General features: G+C 35.3%; 1 protein-coding gene across 4 annotated transcripts in view; it reads left to right on the top strand.

Annotated features, from left to right (window-relative positions):
* The window catches only part of Rit2 (Ras like without CAAX 2), a 387,859-nt gene that overhangs the window by 326,425 nt on the left and 42,797 nt on the right, over nt 1-18,637 (top strand). For 3 of the 4 annotated variants that reach the window (XM_021726525.3, XM_078030099.1, XM_005325560.4), the window contains one exon: nt 2,939-3,424. The exons of the other annotated variant lie outside the window; for it this stretch is intronic. In XM_021726525.3, coding sequence (XP_021582200.1) covers nt 2,939-3,166 — 228 coding nt within the window. In that variant the 3' untranslated portion in view covers nt 3,167-3,424. Of the gene's footprint in view, nt 1-2,938; nt 3,425-18,637 lie in introns of those variants that run through there. 4 annotated transcript variants of the gene reach the window in all.

The raw sequence follows: 18,637 nt of genomic DNA on the forward strand, positions 1-18,637 counted from the left end.
GTCTGCTGAAAACTAAAAAATAAATATTAAAATTCTCTCTCTCTCTCTCTCTCTCTCTCTCTCTCTCTCTCTCTCTCTCTCTCTCTCTCTCTCAAAAAAAAATATTTACTATAGGGCTGGGGTTTTGGTTCAGCAGTATTGCGCTCATCTAGCACGTGTGAGGCACTGGGTGCGATCCTCAGCATCACATAAAAAATAAATAAAATAAAGGCAGTGTGTCCAACTACAACTAAGAAATAAAAATTAAAAATATAAACCTTTAAAAGTTTAGTATAATTTTGAATTTTAGATTTTAGAGATATCAATTCTTTCTTGATATAAACTGAGGCTACAATTTTTAGTTCATACAAATATTTAATATCTTCCTGATTGGTATTTTTACAATTATAAAATATTTTCCTTTAACTCTAGTAAAGCTCGTTTTTGACTTTGATATTTTTGCCACTGCATTAAATTTCTCTTTGTATATGTTTCCACTCAGATTTCATTGTTTCTAGACTAGATTCTTACAGGTAAGATGTTGCAACAACAAGTGATTTTTTTTTTCAAAAATTAGAACTGACTTATCACTGTTTTTTTGTTTGTTTGTTTTTTAACTGGAGAATGCACTCTGCTTATATATACTTGATTGTGCTAAAGTTTTCTACTCTGGCCACTCTTCAGTGTAAGCCTATTATATAATCAGCCTCACTGGCTTTTGGTTTTTCTGTGTCTTTTGCACACTAGGACATGGATAAAATTATGTCAGCCTCTTTAACATGTCTTCCCTTTATCATGGATAAACCATATGCCAAATAATAGTTGTTCTTTTAGCCTGAGTCTCAGAAAAATAATTAGCAGACTAGAACCCAGTCAATAGCCTGAGGCTAGGTTGCCACAGTCTACTCCCCAAAAAACATTTTTTTTCAAGTCACAGAGATATTAAGGCTCTTTTACTATGCAACTATTCATTTACAACAATTAATCTGATGAAAACTGATTATTAAAAATAAGTTTCCAGAAATGTAGCATTTCTACAATATGTAAAATATATGTCAGTGACTTCTAGATAGGGAAAATGCTTACAGGTGACTGAAAAATAAATAGTAACCCATGGTATGCAGTGTCAAAACAGTATGGTTATCACTTGTGATAACTTGAAAATCAGACTAGTTACTTAGTGCATTTATAACTTTGCTTAAGTATTAGCAAATCCAAATGCTAATAGCTTTAGTTGATTGTTTTCAGTTACATTTCCTAAGTTCTTACATGATAGAAATGATCTCCAAAAAGGATTGATGTGTTTGCCATCAGGAATAAAAGGAGGGAGGAAAAAAATCCAGACATTCTGGGTCTTGAGGTTAAAACATGGCAATTACTTTTCTCCATTTTATAGCCCTTGGTGAAGCCAATCTACTACAGACTCAAGGGAAAGATGTATCTTTGGAATCAAACAGACTTGGTAGATTTTTACACTTAAACTCAGCCACGTACTAGCCATATGGTGTGATGTATTGGCTAAGAAAGCTGGTTTCTGCTCTGATTAAAAACAATTACAAAATGTCAGTTGCTTAGAAGAACAAATTTATTTTTTTCAGAGTTGTGCCACATCTCCAACACGGGAGGGCTGGGAGTTGTACTCACTGTATTCCTATCCCAGTACTCAGAGTCCCAGATGGACAATTTGAGAGAGCTTTATAGGAGCACTAAATTTTGAGTAAGAAAGTTAATCGCAGCAGTAGCAACAAAACCTTGTGGACAAGTATATGTGCATAATTTACGTTAACATCTTAGTTAAGACTTACTAAACCTTGAGTAGTCTTACTGATTATTCTTTTAGTTCCTGTAAAACCTCTATTGGTCACTTAAGCACCAGAAGCTTTGGTAGATATTAAAGGACTGATAAATGAATCCAAATGCCTGATCTCAGTTCTGTATATTCTCTAGAAGACCCAGTACACTAACATCAACCACAGCAGGCTTAAGTGCCACAAAGGACTCATGAAGCTTAGAGCCTGTTCTGAAGCACTCAATTAGAGACAGTCTTATTTATTATATATTTGTGGTGTTTTTCTTCTTGTTTTCTTTTTCCCCTCCACCCCTACTCCCCGCCCATCAAACCCAGAGCCTCTGCATGCTGGAGAAATGTCTTACCACTATAACCTAGCCCTGCCTGTTCTCTTTGTCAGCAAATAATTTCTTTAATTCTCACAACAACTTTACTCTGTCACTTAGTCTTAAATGAAAGCTGTGGACTATAATAACAACTAACCTGTTTGAAGCTTTAAATGTACACCCAGCACATCCATGTCCCTCTTACAGATTATCTCATTTAATATTAACAGGGTTTTGTTGTTGTTGTTGCTGTTGTTGTTGTTTTTTTTTTTTAAGTTTGGTGCTATTATTTTTAAGTTCTAGATGAGAAAATCAAATCCAAAGCATTAAGAAATTTACCCACGTTTGCAAAACTAACAGACATTTGGGTTGGGATTTGCAATTAAATAGATTGACTCTAAACCCTTGGTTTGGTTCATTATGCTGTTGCTTCTTTTGAAGTTTGGAGAGCTTAATTCTAGTTCTATTTTTTTTAAAAAAATACTTTCTAGTTGTAGTTGGACACAATGCTTTATTTTTATTTATTTACTTTTATGTGGTGCTGAGGATCAAACCCAGGGCCTCGAATATGCTAGGCAAGCACTCTACCACTAAGCCAGAACCCCAGCTCCAATTCTAGTTATATTCTTAAACTATTTTAATCTGTTATTTTTTTTTTCAGGAATTCTGGTTTTCTATTTGTCCTTCAAGTTCAAAAATTTTAAGATTCTTCCTCAAAACAAATTCTCATCTTTTGCTTTATTCTTTTTTTTCCCAATGAAACAGGCCCATAGGCCCTAATAGAGAACATATTTTTGATCTTAAAGCCTTTCCCTATTTTTAATATTATTTATTTTTCTCCTAGGTCTCTACAGAAGAAGGCTTGAGTCTTGCCAGAGAATATAACTGTGCTTTTTTTGAGACCTCCGCAGCCCTTAGGTTCTGTATTGATGATGCCTTTCATGGCTTAGTGAGGGAAATTCGCAAGAAGGAGTCCATGCCATCATCCATGGAAAAGAAACTGAAGAGAAAAGGCAGCCTCTGGAAGAAGCTGAAAGGCTCCCTGAAGAAAAAGAGAGAAGCCATGGCATGATCTCCTTGCTGTTGAGTCCCTCTCTGTCTCTCTGAATTTTATCAGTCGGACCATTCTGCTTCAGTATTCTCTTTTCCTCTCTCTTTATATATCTGCCTTTAGGTAGAAGTTAGATCTGCATAACTGTACCTCTCGAGATAGTTTTGTTTTGCCTTTAACAGTTGGATGGATTTTGTCAATCAGCCGGATATGCTGTTTAGTTTTTACAATATATGATTAAATAAAATTGACATTCCAATTGCCTCATTTCCCTTTAAAGAGTCTAGCTTCATTTGGTATGCTGTCTGGTTATAAGGAAATATGCAAAATTGCAAGCAGAATGATAAAAGGCTCAAGGGATCTGCCTTTGCCTGATAACACTGGTTGTTTGCATTTCAGGAATCTCTGTAAATAATGAAGCAGCTTGGGAAATAATTTCAGAACAGGAATCTGCATCCTGGTCTTTCCTTAAGTGTAAAAGTCACCATACGACTTCTTGAATGCTTCAGAAATGAATGTCAGAGAAATTATTTATAATGGGAACTGGTATGGGTCATTAAAAAGCCAAAATGAAAAGATACCCTTATTTACAGTGTTCTGCCCCCTTTTCACTTGTGTGAAATTATCACAGTGAAGCCACAGGGCTGTGGCAAAAGAATATCGTCTATGTAATGAGAAGAGAATAGCGATTGTGAATTTGGTGATTCATATACTTATAAAAGGATCTTGTGCTCCCTTCAGGGAGTAATCTCTTAGAACTCCTTCATCTGCATATACATATATGTAGGTGATGAGTTTTGATAACCCAACTGACTCAACCTTGTCATGTTGCTAAAATCTTTTCTCTCCTTTTACATAAAATGTGATGAGACGCCACCAGTTAGATGCTTTGTACTTGTTTTTGTTACAATGGGTCATCATGTAAAATGAAGTCATCTGTCGTTCATTTTTTTCCCATTGTGTGAATTGGCTTATTTAAATTCAAGGTAAGAAATTACTAAAAGGGATAGCTCTGAATGTTTAATAGAAAAGCATTTAGGGAAACTACAGTTAAGCATGAATTCATCAAAATAATCTTCATGGGTTGGGGGGACAGTTTTAGCATAAATTAGGGAATAAAGGGAGAAGGACAATGGTGTTCTTCAGTATTTCATCACTGATTCTTCCTTTTTTTTCCACAACATCTCTGGCACTTGGTAAACTTTGAGAGTGTAGAAATGAATCACTCAGACATAGGCCCTGAAATCTTTATCTGTGAGATTCGGTCCACATGCATTACTTTACATGTAATATTGATACAAATAGAATGGAATTTATGGATTATCAGTTCTTACGTGTTAATCAAGATCAATCTTTCAGAATATTACACTTGTGGGTTCTTTTACAGACTGGAGCCAGGGCCCTTTCTCAAACCCACCTAGAGCCCTCTGTTCTTACTCCTAGGCCTTCCCATCAAGGAAGCTAGAAGGTACTTATCTTTTGTTAGTAATTTCTACTACTCTGTCCTTTAGGCTTTACTGAAACCAAGTCTTTTATGCACTGATGCATGGACTTATCAGTATTCTCCATCCTGAATTTCCCCTAAAACTAAACGCATAATACTTCTTCATTGTAACTTGTGTTCACATCTAAGATGAAAATCCAAGATAAAATAAAATAAAGTTGATATAAAATCACAAGATTTTTTAAAAATTAAATTTATTTTAAATTGACACATAAAAATTATACATATAAATAGGTTCATGTGATACAAGATAATCTTAAGCGTTCAAACTGATTTTTGACTTCTTCCTTTGTTTTGGAATGTTTAATTCTTTGCATTTGTCCCTTTAAATTAGCTCATTCACCTTCAGTAGGTTCTTTGCTTCTTACAGTCCCTGACCCTGGAATCCTTCCAAGCCTGAGAATGTTGCACTCCAACAGTTACTCTCTGTTTGCCAGAAGAAGAAATTCAGAAAACAGTAATTGGCACTAATTTTTCTGTGTTCAATCTGCATTTTTGTAAACTTGATGATTCCCTTACCCATAAATGGCATTGTTTGGTGCATTTTCTAACACAGCCAAATCTTTGTAAATTTTTTTTATCTTTAATTGATAACTCCTTTGCCTTTGGCCTTAGAAGTTTTGTATCTCATTTTACTCTTATTCCATCTCTTTCATTATAATGCTTAAATAAATAATTTCTATAACGTAAAATAATTTAATAGTTATTAATAATTTATGGTAAATAATTCTTGCAACTTAAAAATTCTCTTTGAGTTTTGACTTGGGGAGCAAGCAGTTGCTACATCCAACCACTTTATGGTATTTCAGGAAGGGAGTCTGCAGATCATCACCTTCAGATTGGAAATACCTGAGATAGTTATCCCTAATAGAGTCAAAGACAAATTTCAAGCATTATTTTCAACTTATCTTTCTTATAAAAGACTGGACTAGAAGGAAATATTCCATCAAAACCCTAGATATTTTTGCCCGAGGGAGATATTGAGTTGCCCCCTTTGATATAAGGCCAAAATGTCAGGATCTTGTCTCTGATTACGTTCTTGAAAATTTTTATCCAGACCTGGGACATCTAAATGATTCCAAAAGCTCAGAAATTATAATGTACATTATGCCTATATTGTCCAGTGAATATCAAGATTTTTAGCCAATATGCATAGATGTCCAGAGTAGATGAATGTCTAGTCATCCAACACAAGTTATCAAATTGTGAATAAGTGCCTAATAGGTAACAAACCTTCTCTAGTTACTACAAGAGAGTATGTATAAGTGTGAGTTTCTTCCATGGGATGGTACTAAGCAATCCTGAATATGATTCATCGCCTCCTCAAATGGACCCTCCACCTATTTTAAAGTAATTTTCACTAACTTATCCTATAGTTGGCCAGGATAAAATAATTCGTCAGACCAGACACAAACACAAGTCTAAAATATCACATTTTATGTTCAATAGGCATTACCTCAGCCTAGGAACTTCTGTAGAAAATACTAGTAGGGATAAATCCTGGGCAGTTGGAATAAGCATCATACATATTGTACTCAGTTGTTCAAGCAAAAGATTACTACTGCATTTCTCTATAGTTTATTTTTTCTTCCTCATGAGCCTTAGACTAATGGATAGCTGGGAGGGGGCCTACTAAATTTTAGTTTATTCTAGTAATTTAGTGCTAATCTGAGGCAGTAATTTAAGAACTCTCCTAAACTATACAATCTCTACTTGGTGTGCTTATGTCAAAATTTTATCATTCAAAGCTATGCCCCATGTACTCTCTGATTCAACTTTATCTCTGGGTTACAAGGTAAGGTGTGGCCCAGGTGATTTCAGGGCAGTTGTTTCTTCCTTTCATCTTCTAAGCCCTGCATTATACTCTGTGTCTTCTCTGATCTGTTAAACCAAGAGGCTGGCCTGCTTCTGTTTAATGCATTGGTTGACTCCGTTTACCAAGTGTGTCATGGTAAGCAGGCACTCCCTACTAGAGTCTGTGAACTTTTCCCCTTTGCCTTGGGTCTGGAGTCCTCCCAAAACTGTCTCTTTGTTCTTACCTTAGATCTTTCTAGTCTACCTCCTCCAGAGCCCCTGTCTCCCTTTGAGATCACTTGTGTGACACAAAGAGGATGTGTGGATTCCTGAACTCTGCCTCAATGAAGTTACTCCAGTTCTCTGCCACCACCTCAGTCTAGCTCCTGTGGGACCTCCAAGAATAGAGCTGATCCAAGTCCCTTGGCAACATGACACACAAGTACAGCCCAAGCAAAAGGGAGGTTAGCTCGAAACACTAAGTGTACCAACAACCATTACCATGGAGAAGTTGATCAGTAGCCACAGTGTTCTCAAACTTCCCTATGGTTGTTGATAATCAGCCTCATATCAATATTCAGTCTGAAGGGCTAGGGTAGGTGATGAGTAAGAATATCCTAGGTAGTAACCCTTTGTTTTCTTTAACGTCTCTCTTCAAGTCACCTCCTGAAAGAGGGATAGCCTACATGCTTTTCCTTTTATGTAATCCTATAACAACATGCTGGCACCAAAACAAAAAAGTGAAAATAAAAGAGAATTAGATCATGCAAGATAGTGATGACTTCCTTGATTTAGGGGCTTCTTTTCCTCCACCATAGCATCAGAACATGAAACCCATCTCAATAAAAATATCATATATTTTGTAAAAAGACTGAAATTCATGGATCAATGAACATATGAAAATACAGAAATATGTAAAGAAACATATGAAAGTGTGTGATCATTATTATATATGTATCTAAGTCCAGGCTTTCTGACCACCTTTATAAAAATTAAGGCTGTAGTTTTTCTGGTTTGGATCTTTACATAATAATAAAAGAAGAAGACACAAATCCTACATAGCCTAAGTTCTATTTTTAGCTTTCACTTAAATTCTTCTACCTGATCTCAAGTTTTCCCTTTACAATTTCAATATGGGCTTATATGGAAAAATAACAACAACAATAAAACAAAAACCAAACAAACAAAAAATCCACAGTCATTCTTTCTGGCCACTCAACCATCATTAAATGTAAATGTAAGAAAGTAGGAATTTTAACTATCTCATTAAAATATTAACCATATAAATACTATATTCATCAGCTTTCCATCAATATAAGAAAATACTTGACAGACTGGTTATGAGGAATAAAAAGTTTATTTAGCTCATAGTTTTGGAGGTTCAAAGTTCAAACAGCATAGTGTAAGTTCTATAGTGGTCTTTGTTCCTTTTCTAAATCATTGCTTAATATACATAGCCATGGTGGGAGTGCACACAAGAGCAAGCAAGTGACTATATTTTGAAGGAGGAAAAGACAGGGTGCAACAGGCCAAGGCTGTTCCTTTTATAATAACTCTCTTATGAGAACTCAAGAGGTCATGCAAGAACTACCCCAAGACCTAAGGATCTCCCACTTCTCAAAGCTTCTACCATCTCCCAACAGCTTTATCCAGGAATCCATATTTCTAACACGTGGCCCTTTGAGGTAACACAAACCATATTTATGCAGTAGCATTCTGTCGCTAGGCCCCCAAAGTCCATGTCTGTCATACAGTGCAAAAATGTATCCCATCCATTGCAAGAGTCCAAACATCTTAACTGTTCTAGCGCTGCTCCGGAGTCCAGCTCCAGAGTTTTTTTCAGAAATTCAAGGCAAACTCTCAGCTGTGAGCCTATAAAAATCAAAATGCAAGCTATATACTTACAAGATACAAGGTAGGGCAGGCACAAGATAAACAAAATGAAGGAAAGCCCAGCATGAAAGACATTAAAATCTAAAGCTCCAGATCCACCTTCCTGGGCATGCTGTCCATGGATGATAAATCTCCGAGGCTTTGGGAAACCTATCTCGATGGCTTTGCTGGTTGTAGGCCCCGTGGCTGCTCTCTGAAGCTGTTTTTGCATGCTACCTGCATTTCTTCTAGTAGGCGTTACACATTGCTGCACCTCTGCCTTTCTGGCTTCACTCCCACAGCTCTCCTAGGCATTGCCCCATAACGCTCTATTTTAGCATCTGATGCATTTTCTCGTCTGTTTCTCTAAACTCTTAGAACTACTTCTTATCAACCAATTCTAAAACACTCTTATTTATCTTACAGTATCTTCCCCACTCCTCATACCAATTTTCTCTAAAATATCTATTAGAATTTCCAGAGAAACAGAACCAATAAAACACATATTTATATGAAATTGGCTTTATTAGATTGGCTTGCACAATCATAGAGGTTGAGAAGTTTCACAGTTGACATGTGCAGGCTGGAGAGGCAAGGGTCGTCAGTAGCAGCTCAGTCCAAGAAGTTGGAAGCCTCAGAAAAAGAAAGAGATCAATGATAAACCCCCCATCTTGGCAAAGTTCTCCCCACATCAAGAAGGACCCTGGTGAAAGTCCAAGTCCAAAGGCTGAAGATCTTGGACTCTCATGTTTAATTGTGGCTGCAGTAGAAAATGTGCCCATTCAGGAAGGAAGAAAAAGACCAAAAGTTAAAGCAAGAGAAAGAATAAGTGACTTTCTCCTTTTTTTGTTCTCTGTAGGTCCCAAGCCTATTGCGTGGTAGTACCCACATTAATGGAGAATCTTCTCCACCCAGTGTGTTGATTCTGTAATGAATATTTCAAACAACCAACTCCTAAAGATAGTAGGTTTATTTTGACTCACGGTTTTTTAAAGGTTCCAGTCTATAATTAGTTGATCCTGTTGCTTCTAGGTCTGTGGTAAGGCACTTCGCTGTGGGATTGCATGGCAGAGCAAAGCCACTCCCTTCAAGCTGGGCTCAGAAAGGAAGAGGAAGGAGATAGGGTCCCATTATGCCATAAGGTTGTGATCCCAGAGAACTACAGACCTAACTAAGTGCTACCTCCTATAGGTTCAATCACCTCCCAATAGTGCCGTGGATTAGGGATCAAGTCTTTAACACATAGACCTTGGAGGGACACTTATCATAGCACTACTCCACAGACCAGTCTTCTCTGGAAACACACTCACAGAGCTTTATCAATCCTCTAGTCATCCTTCAACACAGGAAATGCGGCATCCAAAATTTGCGTTCACAAATAAATGCATCCTATGATTTAGTAGCTACTTTTAAATAAAACTAAGCAGAGAAGCCTGTGGTGAGTCAAGGAGCATGTGAATTTTCAGGGTGAAAACGATGAAAGCATTACTAAAGGAAATAAGTGGATTCCAACCACCAAAGTAGGATAAAGGTAAGGGTGGTGTTACACAAAACTCACTTGGAGATACTATGCCCAATTCTTTTCATCCCTAAGCTTCAGTCAAGCTCCATCTCTTGTTAACCTTTTTATATATCCCCTAGTGTAGCTATCTCCCTTCAAAAAGATGGGTCTAAATCATTAATTTTTATGGAGAAAAATCACATCAATAAATCAAAACATTTCAGCTTATAAAAAAAAAAAACTTGTGTAAAGTCTTAACAATAATGTCAGTATGATTTATCCTATTTACTTTTTAAATACTTTATAGTTATTAACCTGTACCTGTAAAAAAGATGCACTGAATAATAAATAGTGAATCAGGAAACCATATACATTATAATAGCCCAGTTTCCTAGAGGTGAGGACACAGGATCAGAGGCTTGTCTCCAGGCACATGAGGTCAGTCAGGCCTGACCTTCGTTCTAGATATCCTTTCAAGTGCCGTTGACTGCCCTGTGGGGGCTTAATAGGCCAAAAACCAAAGTGGTAGGGACCATGGTGCTACTGACCCTTTAATATTTTATTGTCTCTCATGGAAGAAGCAGAAGGAAAGAAAATGTGACCATATCAGCCCCATGAGAGGTTAGCAACTCCAGACATCCCAATTTGTTAAAAATGACTATAGGTCATTATTATATCTCCCAGTTCCAGTAGAAAAGTCTTTTTAAAAATTAAAATGAAATAAAATGTTCTGATATATTCAGTATGCCCACTAAAATCACAACAATGATTTATTCCGCAGACAATCTATGTTGCAATTTGGGTATCGCTCTGCTTTCTCCAGAGGTGTAATTAAAACAGGTGAATAAATAAAATGAAAAATATGGTTTCTGGGATAGATCCACAGTGACTCTTTCAAACATATGAAATATGAGAGCTGTTTGCTTCCCATCCTGGGTGAGGCAAGTAGAGTGCCGGAAGCCAGAAGTCACGCTGCTGAAAGTCACTCTCCTCAGGTAAGCGCATCAGATGTGAGGTGAAAGTGTCAAGTAAGGCGAGTTTGCCAAAAGTGTTATGTTTATTGCTGGTGAGAACTGCTGGATTTATAGCAATTACACTGTATATTTTTATGTAGAAGAGATAAAGTGAGAAATAAAAGCACTGTTAGAGTTCCATGGCTGAAGAGATGTCTAGCAAGTTGAAAACAACCATGAACTATGGACTCAAGAGTGCACATCAACACTGAATCACAGATTGTGACTTTGGGTCAGTCAAATCCTTCCCCTCTCTGATCATATTAAATGAGGATAGCTGGGCTGAATGGTACATACACGCCTGTACCATTGGCTCCATAGGCTAAGGCAGGAGGATCCCAAGTTCAAAGCCAGCCTCAGAAAAAGAAAGGCATTAAGCAACTCAGTGAGACCCTGTGTCTAAGTAGAAAACAAAATAGGGCTGGGGATGTGGCTCAGTGGTCAAGTGCCCCTGAGTTCAATCTCCAGTATAAAAAAAAAAAAAGGGGGGGGGGATGGAATCAGGCCAACAAAAGATAGACATTCTTTATGTGGCTGAGCTTTGTCTTTAGTACTTATTGTGTAGTTTATTTTATTGTATATCCTGTGTTGCTACTAATAGAAATCATTGGGTTTTGTAGATAAATAATAGAAATTACTTGTTTCAGCCATCCGTGGAAGAAAAGAGGAACTCTATCTCAGTAAATATGTGGTCCCCCAAAGTCAAACTAAAATAGTAAATGACCCATAAATTCACTAGCAGCTGACTCACTCACAGATAACTCAACATTCATTTATGCATGTATTCATTTACTTAATATTTTTGACCTCCTGTTGTGTGTAACACACTCTATTCAGCATTATTTGTTTGCCCCTCAGAAATCAACACAACGAACCAAACCATTTGTGTACACATTAAGGAAACATTTTCTGAGCGCTAACTCCCTGTCAATTACTGCACTAAGCTCTGGGGATACAATTTTACTCAAACAGCTGACGCTCCTCTCTGATGGTCTGTTCAGGGAGCAAGATAACAGTGAACTATATTTGTCATTTTTAAATTGGGACTATATTCAATGCTATAAAGGAGAGTTATGAGGTGTGAATATTATCTATAATAGGAGGCTTAACTTAGTTGAAGAGGTCAGGATCTCTGACCTCTTCAACTAAGTTAAAGACAAGCACCCCATACTAGGCCAGGGGGCGACAGAAGGTGCTAACGTGTTTCCAGCAGCAAGAGGAGAGTGGGAATCAGCCCTGTGGCAAGCGGGATCATGGTGAGTAGCGGAGACCAGCATTCTAGGGTAGAAAAGAGGAAACGGGTCTGTGATGTGATGAGAAAATTAGGATAAAACCTCATTGGCCTATTTATGTGAGGGTTTCATCTCTCTTCATCCTGAAAGAAATTTAGACAATGGAATGAAATAATAATTATTTGCTTTTTTTTTTGTAAGCGGTATAATTCTGATTCTGGAGAATAGATTGGGAGGAGAACAGAGTTAAATACCATGACTCTATTTTATGTTATTAGCAATTATGTAACTTAATACCCATAATTTACTCAGGGCTGAATAAAAATTTAAAGAAATTGGTTTCTCCCTGGAGAAAGGGTTTGCCGTAATTTTCACAGCAATGACCACACATTTTTTTCCTCTTTTATTCAGAGAATTTATAAAATCCTTCTCTAAAGAACCAACTAGTTCATTCAGAACAAGAGCTTCTTCAGATTCTTCAATCTGTACCTATGCAAGTATGGCTGCTGCCAATCACAGTTTGGGTACTGTGTAGTGTTTTCTAATATACTGGCTTTCTGAAGATCGACCCTTTGCCCTTACAGTATCTTAACTTCCATGAGCCACCCCAATTCACTAGGATCATGTTCCTGGAAAATCAAAACACAACTGTAGGAACTGACCGTTGTGAGATGATGTCATTTTATGACAGTGTTATGGGATGTTATACTTTATTATAATTGGGAAATCAATCGAACTTGTAGAAATGAGGGAAAGAGAATAGATGGAGACATCACATCAAGTTCCATTTGTAGAAAACCTGATAAACTTGCTTAGTGGCTGTAAATGGTTGTTCTAGAAGCAGGGTTTGGCAGTCCATACCAAGTCGTGAATAAGGGAAATTGCTGAAGTGAGACCACATCACACCTGTGAGAAATGTGAGATTTTGGAGCTCGAGGGTGTCTGTTAGTATTTGTGAGCCCCTAGTTTGACCCCATTGTTAATATCAACAAAAGGAAGGAAAGTGAATAAACTAACTTGCTGACATCTTGATCTTGGACTTCAGACCCCTAGAATGGTGATGAAATAAATATCTGTTGTTTAAGCCACCTAGTTAAATTTAAACTTGGACTAAAATAAACCCATTAAAAGACACCAGAGATTGACAGAATGAAATTTAATGAGTATAAAAATGTAAAAACTACATTCCTTATAAGAAACTCATATCAAACATTAGGACACAAGTAGGTTCAAAATAAAAAAAAATAATGAGAGATTTATCAAAAAATCAGAAATTTTCATATTAATACTAGATAAAGTAGACTTCAGACCAAAGAAAATTATTAGGAACAAACAAGGCATTATATGATGATAAACTGATGAATCTACCAGGAATAGATAGAATTCCAAATGTGTATGCACCAAGCAACTGAAATTCCAAATTTATGACATAAAAACTGATAGAAAGAAAGGAGAAATAGATAAATCCACACCTATAATTAGGAAAATTGTTATCCCACTCTTGACAACTGGTAGACATATTAGAGAGAAAATCAGCTTGAATATAAAAGGAGGCAACAGTGCCATTACAGCAAGATCTAATGGACATTGGAGAATACTTCACCTGACAACAGTAGAATAGACATTTACTTTGAAGGGCCCAGAGAACGTTCTCTAGGATAAATCATAGATTGAGTTATAAAACAAAACTTTTCCAAAGTGACTTGAAGAAAATCAAATAATACATTGATCTGAATAAAAATTGAAATGGCATGCCAAATTGTGTGTGGCCAGCTAAAACAGTGTTGGGAGGGAAATTTACATTGACTTAAAGTATTAAATAGGTTTGAAATTCTCAAATTAATAATCTAACCTCCCACCTCAAAAGCCTAGGAAGTAAAGAGAACAGTAAACATAAACCAGGCAAAAGGAAGAAAATAATAAGGATAAAAGTAGAAATCAATGGAATTGAAAATACGAAAACAGAAAATTAATGAACCAGAAAGTTTATTGGTTATTCAAAAAATCAATCATATTAACAATCACCTAGTATTACCAATATATTAGTAAGATATCATAACAATTCCTGCAAACATTAAAAATATAAGGAAATATGAAAACTATACTCACAAGTTTTATAAAAATCATAAACTACCAAAACTTAGCCAAGATGAAATAGGTAACTTGACTAGTTCTACAAAAATGAAAAAAATTCGGTATGCAATTTAAAATTTTGGAAAAGGAAATCACCATGCCAACTTTCTCTTACATATTCAAAACACTAATAATAATTTCATACAATCTCCTTGAGAAAGTAGAAAGAACATTTCCCAACCTGCATAAGAGTATTATCCTGATTTCCAAATCAGACCATTCATCATAAAAAAGAAATTACATAACAATATCTCACATAAACTTAGGCACAAAAATATTAGGAAAGCAAACTTAGAAATGAATAAAATAGTTATACATTGTAAGCAAGTGTAATTATTTTATACATCTTAACTATTTTAACATTAGATAAAGTAGGGCATAGACCAAAGAAAATTATTAGGAACAAGCAGGGCATTATATGATGATAAACTGATCAATCCACCAGGAATAGATAGAATTCCAAATGTGTATGCACCAAGGAGACATCATTTAATAGAATAGATGTTTTTAATAGAATTTCAATGTGTATGAAGCTATTAAAACATTTATACAATTAGTCAGTGTAATCTACCCTTTGATTAGACTAAAGAAGAAAGAAAATCCCATGATCATACCAATTTATACAGAAGAAAAAGCCTCTCCCAAAGTATAACAGACATTTCAGCAAGGTAGAAATATAATAACTTGATAGACTATATGAACTTGATGAAGACCCTCCACATAGAACCAACACAAATCATATTAATAATAAAAGACTTAGTGCTCTCTTTCTGCTACCAGGAACATTATAAAGTTATTTATTCTCATCCCTGATTTTAAACAGGATACTAAATTTTCCAGCCACTGTAATAGGGCAACAACAACAACAAAATGATAATCATAGATGTATGTAGACGATATGAAAATAAATCCATCTCTATTTCTAGACAATATGTTCATATATATGAGAAACAGAATGAAAACTATCAAAAGCTTAAAATTTGTTCAGTAACATTACAGGATACAATATCACACATAAAACCAATCCCATACCCACATGAAAAATTGGAAATAAAAATTTAAAAACACAAAACAAATGAAAAGGCATAGATCTATGAATATATATTTAGGATCTGTATGATGAAAATTTTAAAATAGGGTAATAAAAGAAATCAATGAAAACCTAAATTTATGATACCAAATAGTGTGTTCATGGTTTGTAAGTTTCTTATTGTAAGAATGTCAATCGCATCTAAATTGATCTATAGATTTAATATAATTTCCATAAAATCTTCAGCAATTTTTTGTGTATATATGCATAAGCATTATGAAATTTATATGGAAGCAGAAAATTCTGCAATGGGCAAAATAATTTTCAAAGAATAAAATAAGAAGAATCATTCTTATCCATGTTAGATCTTACCATATACTGATAATAATGTGTATGAACAAGTATGTCCAAATAGGTTGAATTAATTTTTGAAAAGTGCAAATGCAATTTAATAAATACAACCTTTTCAATAAACAGTCCTAGAAAAAGTTGACATCCATCAGGAAAAAAAAAGATTACCTTGACTTGAACCACATACCTTACACAAAACTTTATAGAGAATAATCACAGACTCAAAAGTAAAATAGAAAAATCTGAAACTATAAAACTTTTAGAAGTGCTCCCAAGATGTAGGCTCTCTATTCACCTCACAGACTGTTTCTTTTGCTGAGAAGAAACTTTTTAGTTTGAGTTCTCCCATTTATTGATTCTTGATTTTTATTCCTGCACCACAGGAGTCTTAATAAGGATGTCGGGGCCTAATTCCACATGATGGAGATTAGGGCCTACTTTTTCTTCTTTGGTTTTATTCCTAAGTCCTTGATCCATTTTGAGTTGAGTTTTGTGCATAGTGAGAAATAGGGGTTTAATTTCATTTTGTTGCATATGGATTTCCAGTTTTTCTAGCACCATTTGTTGAAGAGGTTATCTTTTCTCTAATGCATGTTCTTGGCACCTTTGTCTAATATAAGATAATTGTAGTTTTGTGGGTTAATCTCTGTGTCCTCTATTCTGTACTATTGGTCTAACAGTCTGTTTTGGTGCCAATATCATGCTGTTTTTGTAACTATTGCTCTGTAGTGTAGTGTAAGTTCTGGTATAGTGATGCCACCTGTTTCACTTTTCCTGTTAAGAATTGCTTTAGCTATTCTGGGTCTCTTATTTTTCCAGATGAATTTAATAATTCCTTTTTCAGCACTAATCTCTAGGGTATATAAAGAAATAAAAAATATAAACACCAAAAAACAAATAACCCAATCAATAAATTGGCCAAAGACCTAAACAGACACTTCAGAAGATGATATACAATCAGTAAACAAATATATTAAAAAATGTTCATCATCACTAGCAATTAGAGAAATGCAAATCAAAAATGCTCTAAGATTTCATCTCACTCCAGTCAGAATGGCAGCTATTAGGAAGACAAACAAAAATAAGTGTCAGCAAGGATGTGGGGGAAAAGGCACACTCATATACTGCTTGTGGGACTGCAAATTGGTGCAGCCAATATGGAAGGCAATATGGAGATTCCTTGGAAATCTGGGAATGGAACCACCATTTGACCCAACTATCCCTCTCCTTGGACTATACCCAAAGTACTTAAAAACAGCATACTACAGGGACACAGCCACATCAATGTTTATAGCTGCGTAATTCACAATAGCTAAACTGTGGAACCAACCTAGATGCCCTTCAATAGATGAATGGATTAAAAAAGGTGGCATATATGCATATTGAAATATTACTCAGCAATAAAAGAGAATAAAATCATGGCATTTGCAGGTAAATGATGGAGTTAGAGAAGATAATGCTAAGTGAAGTCAGCCAATCCCCCCTCAAAAAAATGCTGAATCTTTTCTGTGATATAAGGAGGCTGATTCATAGTGGGATAGGCAGGGAGAGTGTGGGAGGAATAGGTGAATTTTAGATAGGGCAGAGGGGTTGGAGGGGAAGGGAGAGTGTATGGGGTTAGAAATGATGGTGGAAAGTGATGGACATTATTATACAAAGTACATGTATAAATACAGAAATTGGTGTGAATATACTATACAACCAGAGATATGAAAAAGTGTGCTCCATATGTGTAATAAGAATTGTAATGCATTCCATATATAAATTTTATATATAAATTTTAAAAAATTAATTATTTAATTTAATAAAACAACTTCTAGGAGCTGAGCATGGTGGTGCACATCTATAATCTCGGTGACTGGGAAGCCTGATGCTGGAGAATTGCAAAGTCTAGAATAGCCTTGGGTAATTTACTGAGGTCCTCTCTCAAAATATAAAATAAAAAATAGAGCTGGGGTTGTGGCTCAGAGGTAAAGCACTTGCCTAGCATTCATGAGGGACTGGGTTCAATACTCAGCACCACATAGAAATAAAATGAAAGTATTGTCTCCATCTACAACTAAAAAATAAATGTTTAAAAAAATAAATAAAACTAAAAATAAATAAAATTTTAAAAGACTGGAGATGTAGCTCATTTGTGAAGCACCCCTGGGTTCAGTTCAAATACCAAAACAACAAACAAACAAAAAATACAAAAAAGTAGAACAACAACAACAAAAAAAAACTTCTAGGAAAGAACATAGAGGAAAATACTATCCAAGACTAGGGAAAGAGTTCTAAATCTTGACACAAAAATAATGATTAATAAGAGTAAAAATTAATAAGCTGGACTTCATCAAAATTATAAATCTTTTCTTTGCAGAAAACCAAAAATCAAATAGAAACAAAATCCTGTGAAAAGGATGGGGAAAAAAAAGATTTCAGAATGAAAGAAAATATCTGTAATCTACATAAACAAGGAAGGTCTTATATATAGAATAGAGGGAGAATTCTCAAGATTCACCTTTAAAAAGGTAATCAAATTAGAATAAGAAGAAACATGCAAATATTTTACCAAGAACTAGCTACAGTTGGAAAATGAAAGTATGAAAAGATATTTAATATCATTATCCATTACACAATTGCATATTGCAGCCACAATGAGAAAACAAATGGTGCTCAATAAGAATTAATAAATTAATATGCAAATGGTAATAATAGCAAATGCTGGAAAGGATGTAGAGAAACTTGGCCACTCACACATTGCTGGGGAGGTTATAAATGGTATAGCCAGCTTGGAAAATATTTTGGAAGTTTCTTTCAAAATTAAAAATTCATGTATCACATGGCCCTGCCATTACAGTCTTGAGTGTTTATTCCAGAGAGGGAAAATTTATTTTTATATGGGTACTTAAACATTTCTAGCAGCTTCAGTCCTTATAACTGAAACATAGGAGCTATCCAAATTTCCTTTAAAGAACAAATTGCTACATAAACTGTGATAATTTGTCCAATAGGATACTGTTCAGCCACAAACAAACTTTTGATATGTACAACAACTTTATGAATTTCCAGGAAAATTA

This window comes from Ictidomys tridecemlineatus, chromosome 13 (assembly GCF_052094955.1).
Source record: "Ictidomys tridecemlineatus isolate mIctTri1 chromosome 13, mIctTri1.hap1, whole genome shotgun sequence".
Classification (NCBI taxonomy): domain Eukaryota; kingdom Metazoa; phylum Chordata; class Mammalia; order Rodentia; family Sciuridae; genus Ictidomys; species Ictidomys tridecemlineatus.